The sequence below is a fragment of the Cannabis sativa genome, unplaced genomic scaffold (genome assembly GCF_029168945.1).
Source record: "Cannabis sativa cultivar Pink pepper isolate KNU-18-1 unplaced genomic scaffold, ASM2916894v1 Contig2, whole genome shotgun sequence".
In the NCBI taxonomy this organism is placed as follows: domain Eukaryota; kingdom Viridiplantae; phylum Streptophyta; class Magnoliopsida; order Rosales; family Cannabaceae; genus Cannabis; species Cannabis sativa.
In genome coordinates, this window is record NW_026870038.1 from 128,126 (window position 1) to 150,682 (window position 22,557).

Consider the following 22,557-nt stretch of genomic DNA (forward strand, 5'->3'; position numbering starts at 1 on the left):
GTACATGTCTGCTCAATTTCAATCTTATATGACCTCTAATGGCATGCTTCATGAAACTTCTTGTGTTGATACGGCACCTCAGAATGGTGTTGCAGAACGTAAAAACAGACATCTTCTTGAAACTGCACGTGCTCTCTTGTTTCAAATGAAAGTCCCTAAACCTTTTTGGGCCGATGCAGTTTCCACGGCATGCTTTCTTATTAATCGCATGCCATCCTCTGTTCTTAATGGTGCAATTCCATTTAAAATTCTTTTTCCTAATAAGTCATTATTTCCAGTTGCTCCGCGAGTGTTTGGTAGTGTTTGTTTTGCTCGCGATGTCCGTCCATCTGTCACCAAATTAGACCCTAAGGCACTAAAGTGTGTCTTTCTTGGTTATTCTCGTCTTCAGAAAGGGTATAGGTGTTATTGTCCTGATCTCAACAAATATCTTGTTTCTATTGATGTTACTTTTGTAGAAAATACACCTTATTTTTCATCTTCCACTACTTCTACTAGTCAGGGGGAGGATGATGATTTGTTGGTTTATTCTGTCACATCCTATGCGCCTGCTACATGTTCTGGCGGGTCTCTAGTTCCTTCACCTGCCTCGGTCGTCACCCCCACAGTGTCTACACCTCCACCACCTCCACCACCTCTACCACCTCCACCACTCCCTCGGCCTCCTATAGTGTACACCAGGCGCCCCCCTCCTCCACCTCCTGTTTCATGTCCTGCACCTGCATCTTCGTCATCAGATCCGGAAATCTCAGATGATCTTCCCATTGCACTACGTAAAGGTAAACGCCAATGTACTTTTCCTATTACTTCTTTTGTGTCTTATAATCATCTCTCCTCTTCTTCTTGTTCTTTTATTGCTTCTCTTGATTCTATCACTATTCCTAAAACTGTTCGAGAAGCGATGTCTCATCCTGGTTGGCTTGCTGCAATGATAGAAGAGATGAATGCTTTGGTTGCGAATGGTACTTGGGTCTTGGTTGATTTACCTTCTGGAAAACAGGCCATCGGGTGTAAATGGGTGTTCACGGTTAAATTCAATCCAGACGGCACAGTTGCTCGCTTAAAGGCCCGTCTTGTTGCCAAGGGTTATGCTCAAACCTATGGAGTGGACTATTGTGATACTTTTTCTCCTGTTGCTAAACTCACATCTGTTCGACTGTTCATTTCCATGGCAGCTACTCATCATTGGCCTTTGCATCAGCTTGATATTAAAAATGCTTTTCTTCATGGAGATCTTGAGGAAGAAGTATATATGGAGCAACCTCCTGGGTTTGTTGCTCAGGGGGAGTTAGGGCGAGTTTGTCATCTTCGCAAATCTTTATATGGATTGAAACAAAGCCCTCGTGCTTGGTTTGGTAAATTTAGTCAGGCTGTTGAGAAGTTTGGTTTGTTGAAAAGTAAGTCAGATCATTCTGTGTTTTATAAAAGATCAACTGTTGGTATCATTTTGTTAGTGGTGTATGTTGATGACATCGTTATTACTGGAAGTGATACTGAAGGCATCTCATCCCTTAAGTCTTTCATTCACACCCAGTTTAACACGAAAGATTTAGGGGAGCTCAAGTATTTCTTGGGGATTGAAGTTACTCGGAGTAAACAAGGTATTTTTCTGTCTCAAAGAAAGTATGTACTTGATTTGCTAACTGAGACAGGGAAATTGGGATCAAAACCCTGCAATGCTCCAATGAATCCAGCTGTGCATCTTACACGTGATGGGAAACCATTTGAAGATCCTGAGAAATATCGCAGGTTAGTTGGAAAGTTGAATTATTTAACTGTGACTCGTCCAGATATTGCATTCCCGGTTAGTGTTATCAGTCAGTTCATGTCTTCTCCAACAATTCATCATTGGGCAGCATTAGAACAAATTTTATGTTATTTAAAAGGAGCACCAGGACGAGGTATAGTTTACAAGGATCATGGACATACCCAGATTGAGTGTTTTTCTGATGCAGATTGGGCAGGCTCCAAGGTAGATAGACGATCCACTTCAGGATATTGTGTATTTGTTGGGGGCAATCTGGTCTCTTGGAAGAGTAAGAAACAAAATGTTGTATGTAGATCCAGTGCTGAATCAGAATATAGAGCTATGGCCCAGTCTGTGTGTGAGGTAATATGGATTTATCAGCTTTTGACTGAATTTGGGTTTAAGACTTCTATTCCAGCAAAATTATGGTGTGATAATCAAGCTGCTCTTCATATTGCCTCGAATCCCGTATTCCACGAGCGAACTAAGCACATTGAGATTGATTGTCATTTTGTTCGTGAGAAAATTCAACAAGGTCTGATCTCCACAGGATACGTGAAGACCGGAGAACAACTAGGAGATATTTTTACAAAGGCTTTGAATGGGGTGCGGGTTGATTATCTTTGTAACAAGCTGGGCATGATTAACATCTATGCTCCAGCTTGAGGGGGAGTGTTAGATATTAAGTGTATATTAGCTGTAAGAGAGTTAGATATTTAGTAGATATTTAGTAGATATTTAGTCTCCTAACTCTGTATATAAATATGTATTATTCTATGAAATCAATACACAATTCGAATCACTATTTTCTACAATAACCAAACAAACAAACTTACCCCCTAATAGAAACAAGACTTTTTACATAAGAACAAACTGAACTATCTAATATGCTATTATCCATATCACAAACATCTCTCATCTGTTGGGTGAAAATGTTGCAATACACCAATTTTAGATTAGTCATATCATCTTCCTTCCCGATACTCATTAGAATCTCATCATTCTTCCAATATGGTAACACTTTGTGATGATTGTGTATTGGTCCAACCTTCACATCATATTCGGTGCAAGAATCTTCTTCAGCTTCATCCATCCTAAAGATATGAATGATTAAGTTTTCAGTTGTCAAACACATCATTACTGAATCATTCCACACCGAAAGGTGGAGCCAATAACCACATTCAATGCCCAAAGCTTCAAGATCTGGCACATGAAAGAGTTGGAGTTCCTCATTACTCAAATTGAAACTCAAGATCATGTTATCATCCTCACCGGATGGATCCTTAACCAACCAGTAACAAACACCTCCCCAACATAAACCGTCGTATAATTCCTCAACTTCCGTCATTTCATCCTGTATGTCATCCCATATGTCTTCATGTGTGTTGATCTCTCTCCATGAATTAGATCCCAATGTGTATACCTCAACTTTCAATCCTTCGTAACTGCACCAAACTGCAACACATTTGTAATCATTGCTCACTGGGGCGAATCCAAATACTATAGCAGGTAAAGCCGATTGAAATGTGATGTTGTACGGTCGTGGAAGAACCATGAATTCTTTCAAAGCAGGATTACATAACACCATTGTCCAAAACTTATTTACTAGCAAAATGAGTCCATCACATGTATAAGCCTCCCTCCATTGATTCATATCCTTGTACCTTGCATCAGGAATAAGTATTACACTGAAATCTTCATCATCATCCTCATCCTCCTCATGGGTTTTATTCAACAACCGGTTACAAATAAGCGGTACACTACAAGCTTCTGTGGATGCTATGAAATGATCCTTCTTACCATCATCATCATCATCATCATCATCATCATCATCATCATCATCATCATCATTAGAGGTTATAGTCAACAATGGGAATGTGATCAAGCGATGATCCACATGGGGGGATGGCAAGTTGAAAAGTAAGGATGTAGTGGACTGGTTTTTGGTGATGAGAAGGTGTTTGGAAACAAATTCCGGGTTGTTGATCAAACCCGAGATAAGGGAATACCAAAACTTGTTAACAAATTTAAACTGAAACACAGAATCAGCAGGTGCCCACAACATGATTTTCTCAATTATTTCCTTTGGCAAATCACATAATCTCACCATTTCTGCCACAATGATCAACTAATAATAAGCTGACATTAAATAAAACAAAAAAGAAAAGAAAAGAAAAGAAAACTTAATATCTCAATATACAAATCATGTTGTAAGGTAACGACAAATACAATACTAAAAATTCAACATTTCACATCCAAAGTATCTATATTGTTAAATTTAAAATGAAATTAGTTTCTAACAATTACTTACTGCTACTAACATAAGTAAATAAATAAATAAATAAATATTCAAGATTACTCATTGTGAATCTAAAATCATGCATTTTTGTTCAGTGTGAAAAAAGAAGCATTCGATTCTGAAAATTGGAAATTAGGTGTAATAAATAAAAGAGTATGAAAATAAAGGAAAAGTTGCCATTTTTACCTTTGATTGTTTGCAGAAAAAGATTGGATTGTGAGTTTGAAACTAGTATGAACTGATGAGAAAGAGAAAGAAGAGAAGAGAGAATGAAACATTTAAAAATGTTTACAGTTACAGGCTGTCCAATTGATCCATAATAGCTGTAGAGATATGTAGAGATGGTCTACTCTATTTAATCTTTATAATAATAATACCCTCTTATCACTATCCAACCATTTTCCAATAATATAATACATTAAAAAAAATAGTCCTTTGACTTGTATATTATTATTAATGATCAAGTTGAGCTGTAGTTAGATTGCAAGCTTAAAGCTCTTCAAAACGATTGGGCTAGTTTTTTGACCACTCACGGTATTGTTCACAAGGTTTCTCGTCCCAAATCATGAATAAAATGGCATTGTTGAAAGAAAACACCGACACTTGATGGTAGAATGTGGTCTTTGGCCATATAACTCTACCAAAATGGTAAAAAAGATATTCCCATTACTTTAAAATACAGTAAAATAAATAATAATTCATTTCTACTTCATTACACCTAACCAAACAGACCCTTAAAGTCTGGCAAGAGGTGTTATGGTCCTTAACTATCATAGTGCTCAAATCCAACTTATATATCTTCTTGACCATGCACATTGCCATTGTCATCCAAATTCTCCACTCCAAGTAAATCACTTCTATGGCTGAATCTATAATAAGTATTATATATGTAAGTGTTCTTGTTATTTTTAGAGAGACTTTTGAAATTGACTGTGCTGCAACACAGAAGGGATCTATTAGACTATTATTATAATTATTATTAAAATTAAAGGTTCTGTTAGTTTTAATTATCTAGATCAGTATATCACCATTATTGTTACATTCCCATGAATGATATCTCTTCATGACTATATATTTGAATGCTATAAATTGAATTATTGTAACTGAATAACAGAATAAGAGAAGATTAACCATGAAAGAGAACATCCTTTTTCTCAACTTTATCATATGAAACAGAGTAAATGGCCAAAAAAAAAGAAACTGAATCATTCCACAAACACAAAACATTACATTGAGATCACTTTCCAAAACAACATACACATATGTTTAAGAGCAATCATAAGGTAGTAACACCTAACAGGACCATAACCAAACAAGCTTCACCTCCTAATAGAAACAAGACTTTTTACATAAGAACAAACTGGACTATCTAATATGCTCCTATCCATATCACAAACATCTCTCATCTCTTGGGTAAAAATGTTGTAATACACCAATTTCACATTAGGCATATCATCTCTCTTCCAGATACTCATTAGAATCTCATCATTCTTCCAATAAGGTAACACATTTTGATGATTGTGCATTGGTCCAACCTTGACGGCATATTTGGTCCAAGAACCGTCTTCAACTTCATCCATCCTGAAGATATGAATGATTAAGCTTCGAGTTGTCAAACACATCATTACTGAATCATTCCAGACAGAGAGGTGGAGCCAATAACGACGGTCAATGCCCAAAGTTTCAAGATCTGGCACATGTAAGAGTTGGAGTTCCTCATTACTCAAATTGAAACTGAAGATCATATTATCATCCTGACCGGAGGATGGATTCTTTACCAGCCAGTAATAAACACCTCTGCAACATAAACCATTATATAATTCTTCATCAAACATCATATCATCTATTATGTCATCCATTTTGTCTTCAGGCATGTTAATCTCTCTCCAAGAATCAGAACCCAATGTGTATACCTCAACTTTTAATCCTTCATAATGGCACCAAATGGCAACACATTTGTACTCGTTGGTTACAGGATCGAGTCCAAATCCTATACCGGGAGAAGGTGATTTAATCTTGGCATTCTTCGGTTTTGGGAGAATCGTGTGTTCTTTCAAAGCAGGATTACATAACATCATTGTCCCAAGCTTATTCACTAGCAAAATGAGCCCATCACAGCTACAAACCTCACTCCATTGACTCATATCCTTGTACCTTGCTTCTCGGGATATAAAATCCTCATCAAAATCAGAATAATCATCATCATCATCATCATAGGTTCTAGGTGGTACACTAAAAGCTTCTGGGGATGTCATAAAATGATCATCATAATCATAATAGTCATCATAATCATCATAGCTTATAGCCGAAAATGGTTTGCTAATAAGCGATGATGTTATTAAATGATCATCATAACCAAAATCAGAATCATAAAAATCATAATTATCATAGTTTCTAATTGGTGGTTTGCTAATTATCAGTGGTACACTTACAGCTTCTGTGGATGTTATAAAACGATTGTTCTTACCATCATCATGGTTTATACTCAACAATGGGAATGTGATCAAGCGTTGATCGGCATGGGGGGAACGCGAATTGAAAAGTAAGGATGTAGAGGAATGGTTTTTGGCAATGAGAAGGTGCTTGGAAACAAATTCGGGGTTATTGATGAAATCCGAGATAAGGGAATACCAAAACTTGTTAGCAAATTTAAACTGAAACACAGAATCTGCAGGTGCCCCCAACATGATTTTCTCAATGATTTCCTTTGGCAAATCACATAGCCTCACCATTTCTGCCACAATGATCAAATAATAAGTTTATTATCAAATTAATCACTTGAACATGACATCACATAAAACGGTATAGATATATAATAAAAAAGAGAACTCAATATATCTCAATATACAATTCATGTTGTAACCCTAATATACTAAAGACTCAAAATTTCACATCCATATACCTATCCTATTAAATTGAAAATGGGAATAGTTTCAAACAACTACTATTAGTAAAAATTAACCTATGATGATTCAATGGAAAATGAAAAAAATCTATAATCTTGAATTTATAATTCAATGAAAATTGGAAATTATGTGCAAAAAAAAAGTCATAGATAACAAATTCATCAAAATAAGGGAAAAAACAGTAGCAGCCTAATGGTAAAGTTTAGAATTTTACCTTAGATTATTTGCAGAGAAGATTGGGAGTATTCAATGGATTAAATAAAAGAGGAATGAAGTAAAAGTGTGTGATTTTCAAATGCTCTTTTTAATTATAATTTATATGAATTTGGAAACCGACACCTCTCTCCCGCCCATTTACATCACCACTCACTATCATTCTCCAATCAAACTTTATTGCAGTTATTTAGAAAAATATGTTTTTAGATATTCCCTTATTTTAGCAACTAATTTGACTTAATTGATTCTTTTGTAGTTAATTTATATACTATTGCAACTAGCACTCTAACTTAAATTGCAACAAAAAAAATCGTATAGAAAAAATTAAAAAAAATAGTATATAAGATAATTTCCTATTTTTTTATGTACGTATATAAATAGAAAGAGCATAATCTCAAAATGAAAACAACATAATATCGAAATAGAAATAACTTTTATAAAATGGATACTATAACCTCAAAATAGAAACAGCATAACCTTAAAATGAAATCAGCTTATATAATAAAAGTTAATTATATTAAAAAATAAAATTGTTGAAAATTAAGCTCATGGTCCTATTATTACCATTTAACAAAACAGAGGGTCCATTTTGTCATTTAACAAAACAGATGGTTCAATTGGTAATTTTTACAAAACACAAGGTCCAAAATGCTATTTACCCAAAAAAATTCTAGATGCTGAAATATGTAAGGGTGCATCAGTGCATCCCTTTTAAGCGGGTACATTGTAATCACCCATTAATATTAATAAAATATTTAATTAATGTTTTTATGGGGTTAGAATTATAAGGAGTTCATTCCTTAATTAATTTTAATGTTGTGATCGTGTTTATGTGTTGAAACTAATTTAGTTTTTCCATTAGTCTTGTCTTTTGACATGATTCTTTAGTCTTGTCTTTTGACATGGTTCTTTAGTCTTGTCTTTTGACATGGTTCTTTACTCTTTTCCTTTTAGTTTTTTTCTGGTTCGAGTCTTGTTTTTTAGCATGGGTTGTGTAGCTCAAAATTATCAGGGTGCTATGGTAGAAGCATTCAAGAAGGGGAAGATTTGATGTGTTCAACCCGAAATTACTGAAATAATAGGCATTAAAGAAGCATTGAGTTGGATTGCAACTCATTCGTGGGATAGAGTCATATTGGAAACAGATAGCTTGGTGTGTGTCCAAGCGATTCAGAGCGGTATTTTATACCTTCACAATTTGTGTTTTGTAAAACGATCTGCAAATAAGTTGGCTCATTGCTTGACAAGAGACTCTTGTTTCTATACAGGTCGTGTGCTTCAGTTGGAGGACTGTTCCTCTAAAGTACGAAAGATTGTTTTGAACGAATTTATCAATTAATAGATCTTATGATTTTTATTCAAAAAAAAATATTAATAAAATATTTTTAAGCAACTAAAAAGAGAGAAGGCATAAATTACTTACGTCAACAATAAATTATCACCCGTGCTAGGATTATTGCACCCTGAAAAACCAGTGAATTCGAACCAAAGCTAGGATATCATCTAAAACATGAACTAAAACTCATTTAGATAAAGATAGAATATACTAAACGCATACATATAAGCATGCAACTTCCCAAGTGTAAATCAACAGTTGAAGATATTGTAATATCCGAACTTACATCAAAAAAATAGCAGTACACAATCAGTAGTTGTAAACCTTCGCACACATCAAAAGTGATGGGAAACAAAGCAAAGATATTGATCAAAATCAAATTTCTAACCTCATACTCAGAATAACTAACCATCGATCTTACCAAACTTTGTTAGACAAATTCATAATGTTGTTCCAAGTCCAAATAAGCAGTCTGATCAGAAGAACAGCCAGTAAACTCGAAAGCTGGAATACTAGATGCGTAAATCATAATAGATAATACCAACAACCTCTTTACCTTTAAAATATATTCTAGATTGCCCAAAAATCACCAAGACATGAAAAACATACCATAAACATGGAACTTACACAAAAGGAAACAAACAATACAAAAATGAGAGATAAATGTAAGATAAGAGAGTAGATAAACATGCAAAAACAAGTTCACAAATAGGTGTTGTAATTCTCTATACACATCAAAACCTAATAGATTGATAAAAGAAAAAAAAAAATCTAATTTATAACTGAGAACAACCAACCTACCATCTAACCAAACTTTGTTCTCGAAATGGTGTTGTCAAGTTCTGAACAAATAAAATGCTACAAGGAAATAAACCAAAGATAAAGAACCAAACTGAGTATCTGACCTCACACTAGTCTAAGACATCCAATTTACAATCAAACCAAACCAGCACCTAAAATGATAAGGCCAAATATCAAACCTTATACTGAGAAACCAACGAAATTAAAGTACTTTTTGAAGCTACTTCTGCATTGTTCAAAAAAAAAAAAAAATTGGAGCTGCACTGTTATACCAAAATTAAAAACAATGAAACTGGGACGAATTACCGATAGAAAATTATGTCTGAGTCGCGGACAATGTCGCTTTCTTTAAGACGTTTCGCGGCTCTGCCCGAAGTGTGCACGACAGTCTAGCAACCACGGCGTCCCCAGGATAAAACAACCTCTGTATACGTACGATATGTTCTGCACCGAACTATATCGCTCTATTACACCCTAAAGTTTGCTCTGAGAAAAATCATAAGGAAGAAAGATTTTTTTTTTAATGTTGGAAAAGATATTTTCTTCTGTTGTTCTGATACGACTTCTATATAGAAGTCGATCCAAGAATAAACGGTAAGAAAACGGTAATGTTATCGTTCGTGGAAGAGTTGGATTATGGGAGTAAAAAGTGGATCATTGACTGATCGCATTTTACTACTTTTGATAACGTTAAAATTAATTAATAAATAAGAAAATAAAAAAAAATCTTTATTTAATTAAATAATTTTTCTTTAAATAATTAAGTTACACCTCACCTGGCTCGAATCGGGCGGCGGCGGCGCGTGTGGTGGTCCAGTGTATGAGTCCTCACCCATGCGCACAAAACTGGGTACGACTTCTGTTGTTTTGATACGACTTCTAAATAGAAGTCGATCCAAGAATAAACGGTAAGAAAACGGTAATGTTATCGTTCGTGGAAGAGTTGGATTATGAGAGTAAAAAGTGGATCATTGACTGATAGCGTTTTACTACTTTTGATAACGTTAAAATTAATTAATAAATAAGAAAATAAAAAAAAATCTTTATTTAATTAAATAATTTTTCTTTAAATAATTAAGTGACACCTCACCTGGCTCGAATCGGGCGGCGGCGGCGCGCGTGTGGTGGTCCAGTGCATGAGTCCTCACCCATGCGCACAAAACTGGGTACCCCTTGGGGCCCAAACCTAATTCTCAAACATGCACTATTTATACACTTCTAATGAAGTGCTCCTATCCCATGTGAACTCCAAACAATCACACACTTCACTTTTCAATTTTTATATAATTTCATAAAAGTTCCAATTATATTCCCCCACTTGAAATTTTTAAAAATATTATCTTAAGCAATATCAAACAACTATAAGACAGTGCTTGAGCAAAGATATTTTTCGATTTGAATCTTGCGCAGTGAATACGATTTAGATTTTACTAGAGTGACTCGAAGTCTTGAACTCTATCTCTAACATCGTACCACGTACTAATCTTTCAAGGATGTATTCAAATAAGCATGTGTGTTAATGGTCATGCACGTCTATCCTAGTATAGTGAACGATCTAGAAATTTTACTCCAAATTTCATAGGAAGCGGCCTCACTCCCACATTCACATAGGTGAGTTTATCAAGAGTACTCCTGTAGCTCGGTTCTCCACTCCACATAGAGTATAGATCTCATTAAGAGTTTCTATTAACTCATCATCTTATCGCTTCAAGACTTCATGATTCTCATATAACAATAGCATGATCAACACATATCACCTCATAACTTGTTATTACCCGTTGAACTTAATTCTTGGGATCTCCAGTCATTAGGTTGGGTTACCATTATGGGCATCTTTCTAAAGGCAATAGTCTCATTCCTTTCGAAGTTTTATGGACTTTCTCTCTAGCTAGTCCTTTCGTTAAAGGATTTGCTAAATTGTCATCAGTGCGTACATCGATCCTTACTTTTATACTAAATTAATTGAAAGTATTAGAATTAAAATAATAATAAATTTGATACGGTATACGACACACATTAGAAAATGCTTAAATGGATATTGAGGTGCATGAAAGGGACTCTCAATACTGGTCTAGTATTGGGAAAACTAGGTAATTTTAAAGAAAATGTGACTAATTAAGTTGACTAGAATATGCTGCAAATCTAGACACTAGAAGATCCTCAACACTGGATATGTGTTTACTATGCTTGGAGGTTATGTGAGTTGGAAATCTAACCTTTAAAATGTTGTTGCTCTACCATTCACTAAGGTTGAATATGTGGCAGCAACAGAGGCAATAAAGGAGGCCATTTGGCTTATATGGCTTGGTATCAAGATTGATGAGTTGATTGTTCTTAAAGTGCTATTCACCTTATCAAAAATTCCATATTTCCTGAACGGTCAAAGCACATAGATATCAATCTAATTTTATAAGAGATATCATTAGTATCAAAGAGATTTCAGTCAAAAAGATTCACACCAATGAGAAATCGACTAATATGTTCACCAAGAGTATAACAAGAGAAAATTTTAGGCATTACCTAACCTAAACTTGTTGAACATTGAAGAGCACTAAAAGTCTTTAGTTTTTCAAAGGCACAATAGATGGAACGACAGGGTGATGAGCGCTTAACTCTTGTGTTTTCTTTTGTATTTCTCTATTGTTGAAGATCGAATAAAGTTTGACCAAAGGGCAGTTCCTCTCGGGAATCAGTCACCACAAAAAAGGTGATTCTAAAAAATAGGAAGTAAGTCATACAATTACCTAACTCTATCAGACAATTCTAAAAAATAGGAAGTAAAAGTCATTTCTATAGAATTGTTTGAGGTTTCAAAGGCACATTTGACCATTTGGATCACACAGTTTCTCACTCACTATGTTAACTAATTACTTCAGTCAATTGAGTTTATAAGAGTGTATATATCCAAGTCTATATATGTCAGTTAATTCAGGTACTGAATTACCTAACTCAAGTTTGAAATGTTTCTGGTATCACCTGTCACCTCTTTCTCAAGATAACTTACCAATTATCCAAACTTGTACACAATTCAAGATAATATGATTGATTTCTGTTTGATATAACAAAACTCTAAAATATGCAATCTTTTCAGACCACAAATAACATAAGATTGACAAAAAGAAGCCATGAGTAAAATTTTCAAATCTTGTTATGACATATTAATGATATGCTGCAGTGAAATGAAACCATTCACAAACTCAATAACAAAGCCTAACACAATTTTATTGATTTTTTTTTTAAAAAAAAATCATACATTGGAGTTTTTCTTTTTCCATTATTATTTCATACATCCTTGGGTCTTTCGTTTTTCATAATCATAATTCAACATGTTAATTTATTTGGTTTGTTTCTTAAAGAGTTTTGTTTGATGTTTCTGTAAGGAGAAGGTGAATATTAATTCAGACTAAAACATATATATGTACTTTGTTTTGGAAAGTGATTTCGAAATGTCTCATTTAAGACCTACCTTTTTTCTTTTAATTTTCTGTCCAAGTGGTCCTTTGGCCATTGATTCTATTTTCTGATTATGCATATGTGACTTAAAATACATTTACAAAAATCACTTGGTATATGCTTATAAAATTATGCTATATACACATCATCTGAATTTATATACCAATAATAATAATAATAATAATAATAATAATAATAATAATAATTATAATAATAAATAAAGGCAAAAAAATTAGAAACATTTACACCAAAAATACAAATTATACACTTTATTACATATAAACCTACACACGGTCAAATCAACTTTTTTACCTTTTCTCAATATTTTATTACACATATACCACATACACATCACATCTATGCACCAGTCACGTCAACTCACCTATCAACCATCATGCATCCCTCAATCACTTCCCTCTCTCTTTTTCTTTTGTTTTCCTTTGATTTTTTTATTTCATTTCATTTTTTTTTTTTTTGAAATAACAAATAATAACATTTTCTCTAAACCATCCCATAACATTTTCTCTAAACCATCCCATAACATTTTCTCTAAACCATCCCTCAATCACGATTCCTCAACCATTTTCCCTCTCATTTTTGTTCTTCAAAATTTTTTCAACTCCCTCTAAACCATCCCATAACATTTTTCTCTCTTTCTTTTTGTTTCTCAATCTTTATATAAAATGGATGTGACCCGTTCTTCTTCATCTCCTTCTCCTGTTAAAAAAAAAAATTCAAAATGGGTTTGAAATCACTAGCTAATAAAGCTAAGGGAAAACGTCCTTTTATTGAGGAGGAAGACTCTGATTTTGCTCCTCCATTAACGAAGCGTGGGAGAGCTCCTCCTAAGAAGAAAACAAAGGTCCGTGTGCAAGAAAAAATGGCTGAAGATGTTTATGGGAAAAACAATAATGTTGGTGTTGCTGTTCGAACCGAGGTTTGTTTTCGGTTTCATTTTCGTTTCCCCCCAGTTTAAACATTTTCTTGTATTTCCATTTCATCGTTTTGGTTTTTTCTGGTTTGTGATATTTTAGGTTTTTCATTTTAAAATTTCGTTTGGTTTTCTTTGGATTTTTAGGACTTTAATTTTCTTTAATCAATTTTATTTTGTTCTTGGGTTTGGCATTTTAGTTTGTTTCTTATTAGTTTCGTTTCATTTTTGTTGTGTTTTATGTTCTGTTTGTGTTTCTAGTTTTTTTTAGATATTTTGAAACATTTGTTTTTGTTTTAGTGTCTCTAATCAGTGGGTTTTAGTTTTTTTTTTTTCTAGTTTTTTAATAGTTTAATATGTTTATGTATGATGTGTTTTGGGAATATTATTAGGTATAGTTGTTTGCTGTTCTTTTTTAAGTAACAATTCGATTTAGATGTTTGTAGTTTATATTCGTAGAGTTGTTTCTGCTTGTCAGTTTGTTTTTAGTTTTTTTATAGTTTTATTATAGTTTGTATACTTGTTTATTTACAATTTATATTTATTGCTGTTAATAAACTATAATAAAACTAAAATGAAACTATTAAGAAACGTTTAAATTTATTTCAGAAACTAACTATTTCTCAAAGTGTTTTCTCCTTTTCTTATTTCCAAAATAAATTCTTGCAAACAATTGAATTAAACTAATATAAAATAATGATGCAACTGTAAATCAACTTGAAAAGCCACAACACTTAATTCAATTTAATATAGTTGTGGTCATTGTGCTTTTTCATCAGTTTTATTTGAATCAGATCAATTGAATTAATAGTTGTATTTTTCTCGTTTTGGTTTCATTTTGGTTGTTTTGCAGTTTTGAAACGAGCGCGTATTTTCATCTTTATGGTTCGCTCTGTACAGCTGAAGGCTTAGTGCATGTGGTATTTTTGTAAATATTTGTATGTGGACTGTATAAATGTTTAATGGGCCGGCCCAAAGTATTTTTGTAATTTTTTTTCCTTTTTTGTATTTTTTTGTTTTTTTCCCAAAAAATTACTCAAATTTTACATTATCAAGTCTAGGGTGTCAAAAAAATTTCAGAACTATTGAGATTATAAACTCAATGACTTTTGTTTAATTCCATTACATTTTACTAACACGACAATTGTCCATGTATTAAACCGTATCCTCAAACTTAATTTATATAAAATCGTGTCCCTAAATTTTTATAGAGGTCAACCCATTTATAAACATGTCGTGTTTGTGTTTTATTTTCTAACACAATTATTAAACGGGTGGTGTTCAGATCAAACATATACCTATTATTCATCACAACATGAATACTACTCGAATTCTTACCCTATAAAGATTTGGGGCAAAAATCCTAACCTAAAAATAATAATATGAATTCTTTTCTTTTTTGGGTTGAATTCTTCCATTTATCACAAACTAATTTCAACAGCTTTTAACCAAAAACAGAAAAAAGGCCACCATCCACTCAATCTCATTACCTATTCCTCTCGTTCTTTCTTTCTTTCTCTCTCTCTCTCTCGTTCGCCATAGCCTCCGCACTCCTATTTCTCTCTCATACACGCAAAAATGGTTGCTTTGAATGTCATCACCCCAATCACCACCACCACCAAATCTTTCCACCATAGATATAGATACCCTCTAACCACAACCACCACGACCAACACCCTCCATTACCCATCTCTCCCTCACCAATCCACAGCCGCCATTACCAATGCCCACAAAGCTTTCCCCTTTTCACTCAACCCCATCTATCGCATCCACCATCTTCTTCCCAGAGCAGCCTCCTCCTCCAACGGAGAAGAAGCAGAACCAGCTTCTCCCCTTTCAACCCCAACCCCAAAATCGAAGGCCACTCAGGTTCAGCTCGCCATTGTTTTCGGCCTCTGGTATTTCCAGAACATTGTCTTCAACATCTACAACAAGAAGGCTTTGAATCTCTTCCCATTCCCATGGCTTCTCGCTTCTTTTCAACTCTTTGTGGGTTCCATTTGGATGGTAGCTCTCTGGTCCTTAAAGCTCCAACCTTGCCCCAAAATCACTAAACCCTTCATTGTTGCTCTCCTTGGACCTGCATTGTTCCACACAGTAGGTCACATTTCAGCTTGCGTTTCATTCTCCAAGGTAGCTGTTTCGTTCACCCATGTCATCAAATCTTCAGAGCCTGTTTTCTCTGTTGTATTCTCCTCTTTCTTAGGTGATACATACCCTTTAAAGGTATGGCTCTCTATTCTCCCCATTGTTATGGGTTGTGGTTTAGCTGCAGTGACTGAGGTTTCTTTCAATCCCCAAGGCTTGTGGGGTGCTTTGATTAGCAATGTTGGGTTTGTTTTGAGGAATATTTACTCCAAAAGGAGTTTACAGAGCTTTAAGGAAGTAAATGGGCTTAATTTATATGGTTGGATTAGTATAATTTCACTGTTTTATCTATTTCCAGTGGCCATTTTTGTTGAAGGGTCTCAATGGGTTCAAGGGTATCACCAGGCCATTGCTGCTTCTGCTGGAAAACCTTACACATTCTATACATGGGTTTTGATCTCTGGTTTGTTTTACCATCTTTACAATCAATCTTCATACCAAGCTCTTGATGAAATTAGTCCATTGACATTTTCTGTTGGGAACACAATGAAGAGGGTGGTGGTTATAGTGTCTACTGTTTTGGTGTTTAGAAATCCAGTTAGGCCTCTTAATGCTCTTGGATCAGCCATTGCCATTTTCGGAACTTTCTTGTATTCACAGGCAACATCTGGATCAAAGAAAAAGGCAATTGAAGAGGAAAAGAAGAACTGAGTTTCTTAACCCATAATGATGTTATTTTGTCATTCTGTTTTTCTTTTTTGTTTTTGATTTGTTGTAGCCTATAGGCTTAAATAGAAGTTTGATTCAGCAAGGTTTATGATTTTTCATACTTCTATTATATTCAATTAAGTTTGAGTTAATAAACTTGTATCTGTTCAGATCAATTAGCCTGGCTATATAAGTTGAGTTAATAAATGAGTGAAGGACTGAACCACATTAGCTCATATGATAAGAAAACACAACAAAGGCTTGTTGTGGCTCACTTACTCACTCTTTCACTTTTTTTGCCGCCATTGTCATCAACAAACCACCACCTAGGGAAAGGGATGCACACGGGGCGAAGAATTGGCAGGGAGTGAGTGCTCCTTTGTCCCCTTCCCCGTTAAAAATTTTAATCTTCATCCTTGCTTATTTTTCATAGGTGATGGGATAGGAAATCTCTTAATGGAAGCTAGGACAAGGCGGGGACTCCTCTAATAAAAAAAATAAAATTTATAATAAAAATTTAAATATATAAAAATATTAAATAATATAAAAATTAAAATATTACATATTAATTTTATTCAATAAACTAATTATTATCTAAAATTTAAATTTATAGAAAATATACTAATATATTAAAAAAAATACAAACATAAATTATAAAACATAAAATATTATTAGAAATATAAAATAAAATAATAAATGAGTTTCTCTCGGAACGAGCTGTGTTGTCTCTATTTCCACCTCGTTTAACATTCGAACACAAAAAATAATCTCCGTCCCCATCCTGTTTTCCATGGGAAAAATGTCCATCCCTACCACCACCTCTTCCACCGTTGCTACTTGCTACCTTTGGCTCTCGAGTAGCATAATACATATAGGTCAATGAACACATTTGGGATTCCAACAATCTCGAGCTATCTGTGATATCAGTTAGCTTGTTAGTATCAGGTTATCTTCGAGACAAGGTTAATCTCCCAATCAATTCGAGTGCGAATTTCATTCATCATCATAATTGTCAAAATTGTTACAAATTTCATTCCATGACCCCGGCCCCAGTCCCGGACACTGACCATGACGCTGATCCCAAATCCGAATCTAAAACTAGCTTAAATAAAATCAAAAAATAAAAATAAAAATTATAAAATACACTTTTGTTTTCTGTTTTTAAAATTCAAAAACAAAAATAGTTATAGAACACATTTTTATTTTTTAATAACAAAATCTTAAAAACACAAATTTTACTTTCATTTTTGTAAAAATTAAAAAACAAAAGTGTTACCTACTGTTCCTAATTTTTTGTTGTTGTTGTTGTATATTGTTATATAATTTTTTTTTTTTTTTTGAAAAAACAAAGAATAATTAAATAAAAAAAAATTGTTTTAGCAATTTTTTTTGGGAAACTTACAAAAATATTGGAATTTGGGTTAATTTTTACAAAAATATTGTCACACGAAAATCTTTTCAAAAATACTGTGTTTTTATAAAACACCAGTAAAACACAAAGCAGAACAACTCAAAACAACAGTAGAACACCAGTAAAACACCAGTAGAACACCAGTGAAAACTTAACACAGTATACTGCAGTATGAAACTTATAAAAAAACACAGTAAAAATGTAAAAAATACCGTCTGGCAGTATTTTTATAAAAAAATAGCAAAAGTTAGTATAACATGTAAATTTCTCTTTTTTTTTTTTTTAATATTTCCTTAACAAAAAGAAAATGTATTAATGTTTTTATTATCAGTAAGTAAACAGAGTCTCAAAAAAAGGGATTAAGGATCAAAATCAAATTCCATTTTTTTTAAAAAAAAAAAGAAAAAAAAATTCTGCATATTTTTATAATATTAATTATATTTGTATATAAACAATTAGTTTGAAAATCTTTTTTCTTTTGAGTTTTTCTGAGAAAGAAAAGCCATTTCTCATCTCCAAGATTTCTTCTCTGCTTTTCAACTTCAAAGGAAACTCTTGTTCACTAGTTTATCTTCTCTCTGCTTCGATTACAACCTCATTGGTTTGCATTTTCTCCTCCATTTTCTCTTTAATTCTTATTATTCTGAAAAGTTTCATTTCAAGATTATTGTTCAAAAAGAAAGAAAAATGGCATGCATTTTCTTAATTTGATTTGTTTATTCTGTTAATAATACATACTAAATAATCTTGAAGCTTCATTAATAATTATGTTGATTTCTATTACCACCTGTTTGACTAAATTCCTTATTAGTCTTTTTCTTTCAAGAGTAAGCCTTGTTTAATTCTTGGTGTGATTTTAGGACAGTTTTAATATAAGAAAGTCTATTTATGGTTAATGCAGATCATGGCAAGTTTTTGTAATTTGCCCAGAAACATATTGGGGAGAATTATGTTATTGGTACCTCCTGATTCTGTGCTTCAGTTTAAATTTGTGAACAAGTTTTGTTATTCGCTGATCTCGGGTTTAATCAAAGACCCGAAATTTGTTTCCAAGCACCTCTTCATTACCAAAAACCAGTCCTCTGCATCCTTACTTTTCAAAAGGCCTTTCATCCATGTCGATGATCACTTAATCAAATACCCGTTATTGACTATAATATATGATGATGATGATGATGTTAAGTTGTTCTATTCAGTTGTACCTGTCCCAGGATCTATTAGTTTACCTCTTATTCATGATGAAAGGTGCAATGATGAGAATCGATGGAATCGGTTTTATCACTGCGATGGACTCATTTTGCAAGTAAATCCTCTTGGGAGAATGATGTTATGCAATCCTTGTTTGAAAGAATCCATGATTCTACCACAACCAAGGAACACTACAATTGAAGGTCCTTATACCAACATAGGATTTGAATTTGATTCTAAAACCAATGATTACAAATGTGTCGCCATCTGGTTCGACGATGAAGACTATGCATTTGAGGTATACACAGTTGGTTCTGATTCTTGGAGAGAGATCAACATGTCCCAAGATGTAATAGTTGGTATTATGGGTGCTAAATTACAAGATGGTTTATGTTGGAATGGTGTTTGTTACTGGTTTGTTGTGTTTGATGATACATATGAAAATGTCCTGACTTTTAATGTGAGTAATGAGGAATTTGACCTCATAAGGGATTTGCCAGTTGGTGAACTTTTGGTGTCTGATGATAGGCCTCACCTATCAGTGTGGAATGATTCACTTGTTTTGTGTTGGAGAGACACTGACAACAACCTTTGCATCTCCACCATGGATGGTACCAAAAATGTTCAGCTTCCAACATTAGACAGTCATTTTCGTGTTTTACCATTTTCCAAGAATGATGACTTTTTAATCAAATTCTGGAGAGATTATGGGACTCAAACACAGTTTGTGTCTTGCAACTTTCCTAGAGGAATTTCCATGATTTTTTATGTTTTAGCTAGAAACGTAGCTGCTTTTTTTGAATGTTTCTATGTCAAGAGTCTGGTTTCCATTAAGAGAAGAGGTGAAGTTGATTAAAAATGGTTATGTAATGATTCAGTTTTTGTGTTAGTGATCTCCACATGTAAAGTTTTTATGTTTTCGGAATGATTGATGATACTGTTTATTTGTTTATAAAAGATTTGTGGAATACTTCTTTGACCATCTGTGACCAAGTTACCATCTTTAAGAGAGAGTGAGAGTATTTGTTTTAGTTCTCATCTATAAACTTGTTATTTCATGCTTTCCCAACAAACCCAAACCAGCTCATCCAACTTATACTTGTTCTTTGAGAAGAACCAGTTTTTCACCAACCACACTATAAGAAAAATGACTTTTTATTTTTTATTTTTTTTTAATTTTATTGGTTTAACTTTGAATTAAAATAAGAGACAATTTTCCTCAATCAAACACACAAGGTTGAAATACGTTGCTTAATTAAAAAAAATTAAACATGTATTGCATTTAACATTACCTAATTGAATCTAACGAAAAAAAAAATTAATTAGACATGTATTATACGTAACATCAATCTAGTTTATATAAATTTAAAAAAAAATTGAATGTACATTTTTTAAATATTAATTAGAAAGAATAATAAATGTGATCTTTTAATTAATTTTTTAATTGTTGTATTGTTATAATTTGACTGATTTGCGGCATAAATACTTCTTAGTTATAAATAAATATATAAGTTAATTTTTTAGCGGTATTAATACCTAAGTTATATTTTTGGAACCCTGTAGCTAATTGACCATTAAATATTAAGTCATTATCCAAGTGTAATTTTCTTATTGGTATATTTAAATCAATTTTTTTAAAAAAATAAAAAATTTAATGACTTGAACTAATTAAAAATTGTCACGTGGTAATTTATGTAACACTAATCTAAAAACAAAAAATAAATTTTAAAGATCAAACTCCATTATTCCAAAATTAATCTCTCAATATTAGTTATACTAGTATCTACCGAGCCACAACTTTGAAATTGAATTTTGTGAGAAAGAAAGTCCATTTCTCATCTCCAAGATTTCTTCTTTGGTTTTCAACTTCATCTTCTCCCTGCTTCGATTACAACCTCATTGGTTTGTATTTTCTCCTCCATTTTCTCTTTAATTCTTATTATTCTGAAAAGTTTCATTTCAAGATTATATATGGTTCAAAAAGAAAGACAAATGTCATGCTTTTTCTTAATTTGATTTGTTTATTCTGTTAATAATACATACTAAATAATCTTGAAACTTCATTACTCATTATGTTGATTTCTATTACCACCTGTTTGACTAAATTCCTTATTAGTCTTTTTCTTTCAAGAGTAAGCCTTGTTTAATTCTTGGTGTGATTTTAGGACAGTTTTAATATATGAAAGTCTATTTATGGTTAATGCAGATGATGGCAAGCTTCTCTGATTTGCCAAGTGATATATTAATGGAAATCTTGTTCTTGGTACCACCCCATTCTGTGCTTCAGTTAAAATTTGTGAACAAGTTTTACTATTGGGTGATCTCGGATTTCATCAACAACCCAACATTTGTTTCCAAGCACCTCTCCATTACCAAAAACCAGTCCTCTACATCCTTAATTTTCAAAGGACCTTTAGTCCGTGTTAGTGATCACTTAATCTCATACCCATCATCGACTGTAATATATGATGATGATGATGATGTTGTGGTGAACTATTCTGTTACACCTATCACAAGATATATTAGTTTACCACTTATTCATGATGAAAGGTGCAATGATGAGAATCAACATAATCGGTTATATCACTGCGATGGACTCATTTTACAAGTAAATACTCTTGGGAAAATGATGTTATGCAATCCTTTTTTGAAAGAATTCAAGATTCTCCCAGAGCCAAATAACATTATACTTAGAGGGCCTCATCCAAAGATAGGATTTGAAATTGATTCCACAACCAATAACTACAAATGTGTCTCTATCTGGCTCTATGATCAAGATTGCACAGTTGAGGTCTACACACTTGGTTCTGATTCTTGGAGAGAGATCATCATGAGGGAAAACATTAAGGACATTATTAGAGGTACTACACTTGAAGATGGTTTATGTTGGAGAGGTGTTTGTTACTGGCTTGTGAAGTTTTTTAATGATAAATATAAACATATACTGACTTTTGACATGAGGGATGAGAAATTTGGCCTCATCTTAGATTTTCCACTTGGAGCTTTGCTCACTTGTCATTTGCCTCACCTGTCAATGTGGAATGATTTACTTGTATTGTGTTGGAAAGCCAATGCCAATACCCTTTGTATCACAACCTTGAATGGTACCAAATATGTTCACCTTACAAAATTTGAAAATCAAGTTCGTGTGTTACCATTTTCGAAGAAGGATGATATTTTAATCAAAGTCTGGAGAGATTCTATGACTGAAACGAAGTTGGTGTCTTACAACCTTCTTAGACACATGTGTAGAGAGTTTGTTTGGGATGGAAACACATTTGCTTTTTTTGAATGTTTCTATGTTAAGAGTTTGGTTTCTATTAGGAGATTTTGAGTTGATTAAAAATTGTAATGTATTGATTCAGTTTTTGTGTTAGTGATCTCAACATGTAAAGCTTTTGTGTTTTTGGAGTAATTGATGTGTGATACTTCTTTGATCATCTGTGACAATGAGAAATTCCTTCTTTATTCAA

At 33.2% G+C, this 22,557-nt stretch overlaps 5 protein-coding genes across 7 annotated transcripts; 3 read left to right on the plus strand and 2 right to left on the minus strand.

Annotated features, from left to right (window-relative positions):
* Nucleotides 1–2,506: 2,506 nt before the first annotated feature.
* On the minus strand, nucleotides 2,507–4,691 carry LOC133033003 (uncharacterized). Of its 2 annotated transcripts, none has more exons than XM_061107511.1 (2): nucleotides 4,233–4,691; nucleotides 2,507–3,886 (listed from the first exon to the last, which is right to left on the minus strand). In XM_061107511.1, the coding sequence occupies exon 2, from the start codon at nucleotides 3,855–3,857 to the stop codon at nucleotides 2,580–2,582; it is 1,278 nt and encodes a 425-aa protein (XP_060963494.1). In that variant the 5' UTR covers nucleotides 3,858–3,886; nucleotides 4,233–4,691; the 3' UTR covers nucleotides 2,507–2,579. The 2 variants fall into 2 exon arrangements, with proteins under 2 accessions (XP_060963494.1, XP_060963493.1); XM_061107510.1 differs by having other exon boundaries at nucleotides 2,507–3,859; nucleotides 4,233–4,688.
* Nucleotides 4,692–5,172: 481 nt separating this feature from the next.
* Nucleotides 5,173–7,322, minus strand: LOC115716943 (uncharacterized). Its single transcript, XM_030645869.2, has 2 exons — nucleotides 7,167–7,322; nucleotides 5,173–6,780 (listed from the first exon to the last, which is right to left on the minus strand). The coding sequence occupies exon 2, from the start codon at nucleotides 6,776–6,778 to the stop codon at nucleotides 5,366–5,368; it is 1,413 nt and encodes a 470-aa protein (XP_030501729.2). The 5' UTR covers nucleotides 6,779–6,780; nucleotides 7,167–7,322; the 3' UTR covers nucleotides 5,173–5,365.
* A 7,748-nt stretch (nucleotides 7,323–15,070) lies between these two features.
* LOC115715719 (xylulose 5-phosphate/phosphate translocator, chloroplastic) lies at nucleotides 15,071–16,661 on the plus strand. Its single transcript, XM_030644386.2, has one exon. It carries the CDS (start codon nucleotides 15,268–15,270, stop codon nucleotides 16,486–16,488), a length of 1,221 nt encoding a protein of 406 aa, XP_030500246.2. The 5' UTR covers nucleotides 15,071–15,267; the 3' UTR covers nucleotides 16,489–16,661.
* A 1,659-nt stretch (nucleotides 16,662–18,320) lies between these two features.
* Nucleotides 18,321–20,066, plus strand: LOC115716498 (putative F-box protein At4g10190). The gene is made up of 2 exons (XM_061107632.1): nucleotides 18,321–18,497; nucleotides 18,798–20,066. The coding sequence occupies exon 2, from the start codon at nucleotides 18,801–18,803 to the stop codon at nucleotides 19,938–19,940; it is 1,140 nt and encodes a 379-aa protein (XP_060963615.1). The 5' UTR covers nucleotides 18,321–18,497; nucleotides 18,798–18,800; the 3' UTR covers nucleotides 19,941–20,066.
* A 749-nt stretch (nucleotides 20,067–20,815) lies between these two features.
* Nucleotides 20,816–22,557, plus strand: LOC115716495 (F-box protein At5g36730-like). 2 transcript variants are annotated; one of them, XM_061107633.1, is made up of 2 exons: nucleotides 20,816–20,990; nucleotides 21,291–22,557. In XM_061107633.1, exon 2 carries the CDS (start codon nucleotides 21,291–21,293, stop codon nucleotides 22,416–22,418), a length of 1,128 nt encoding a protein of 375 aa, XP_060963616.1. In that variant the 5' UTR covers nucleotides 20,816–20,990; the 3' UTR covers nucleotides 22,419–22,557. The 2 variants fall into 2 exon arrangements, with proteins under 2 accessions (XP_060963616.1, XP_060963617.1); XM_061107634.1 differs by having other exon boundaries at nucleotides 20,816–20,986.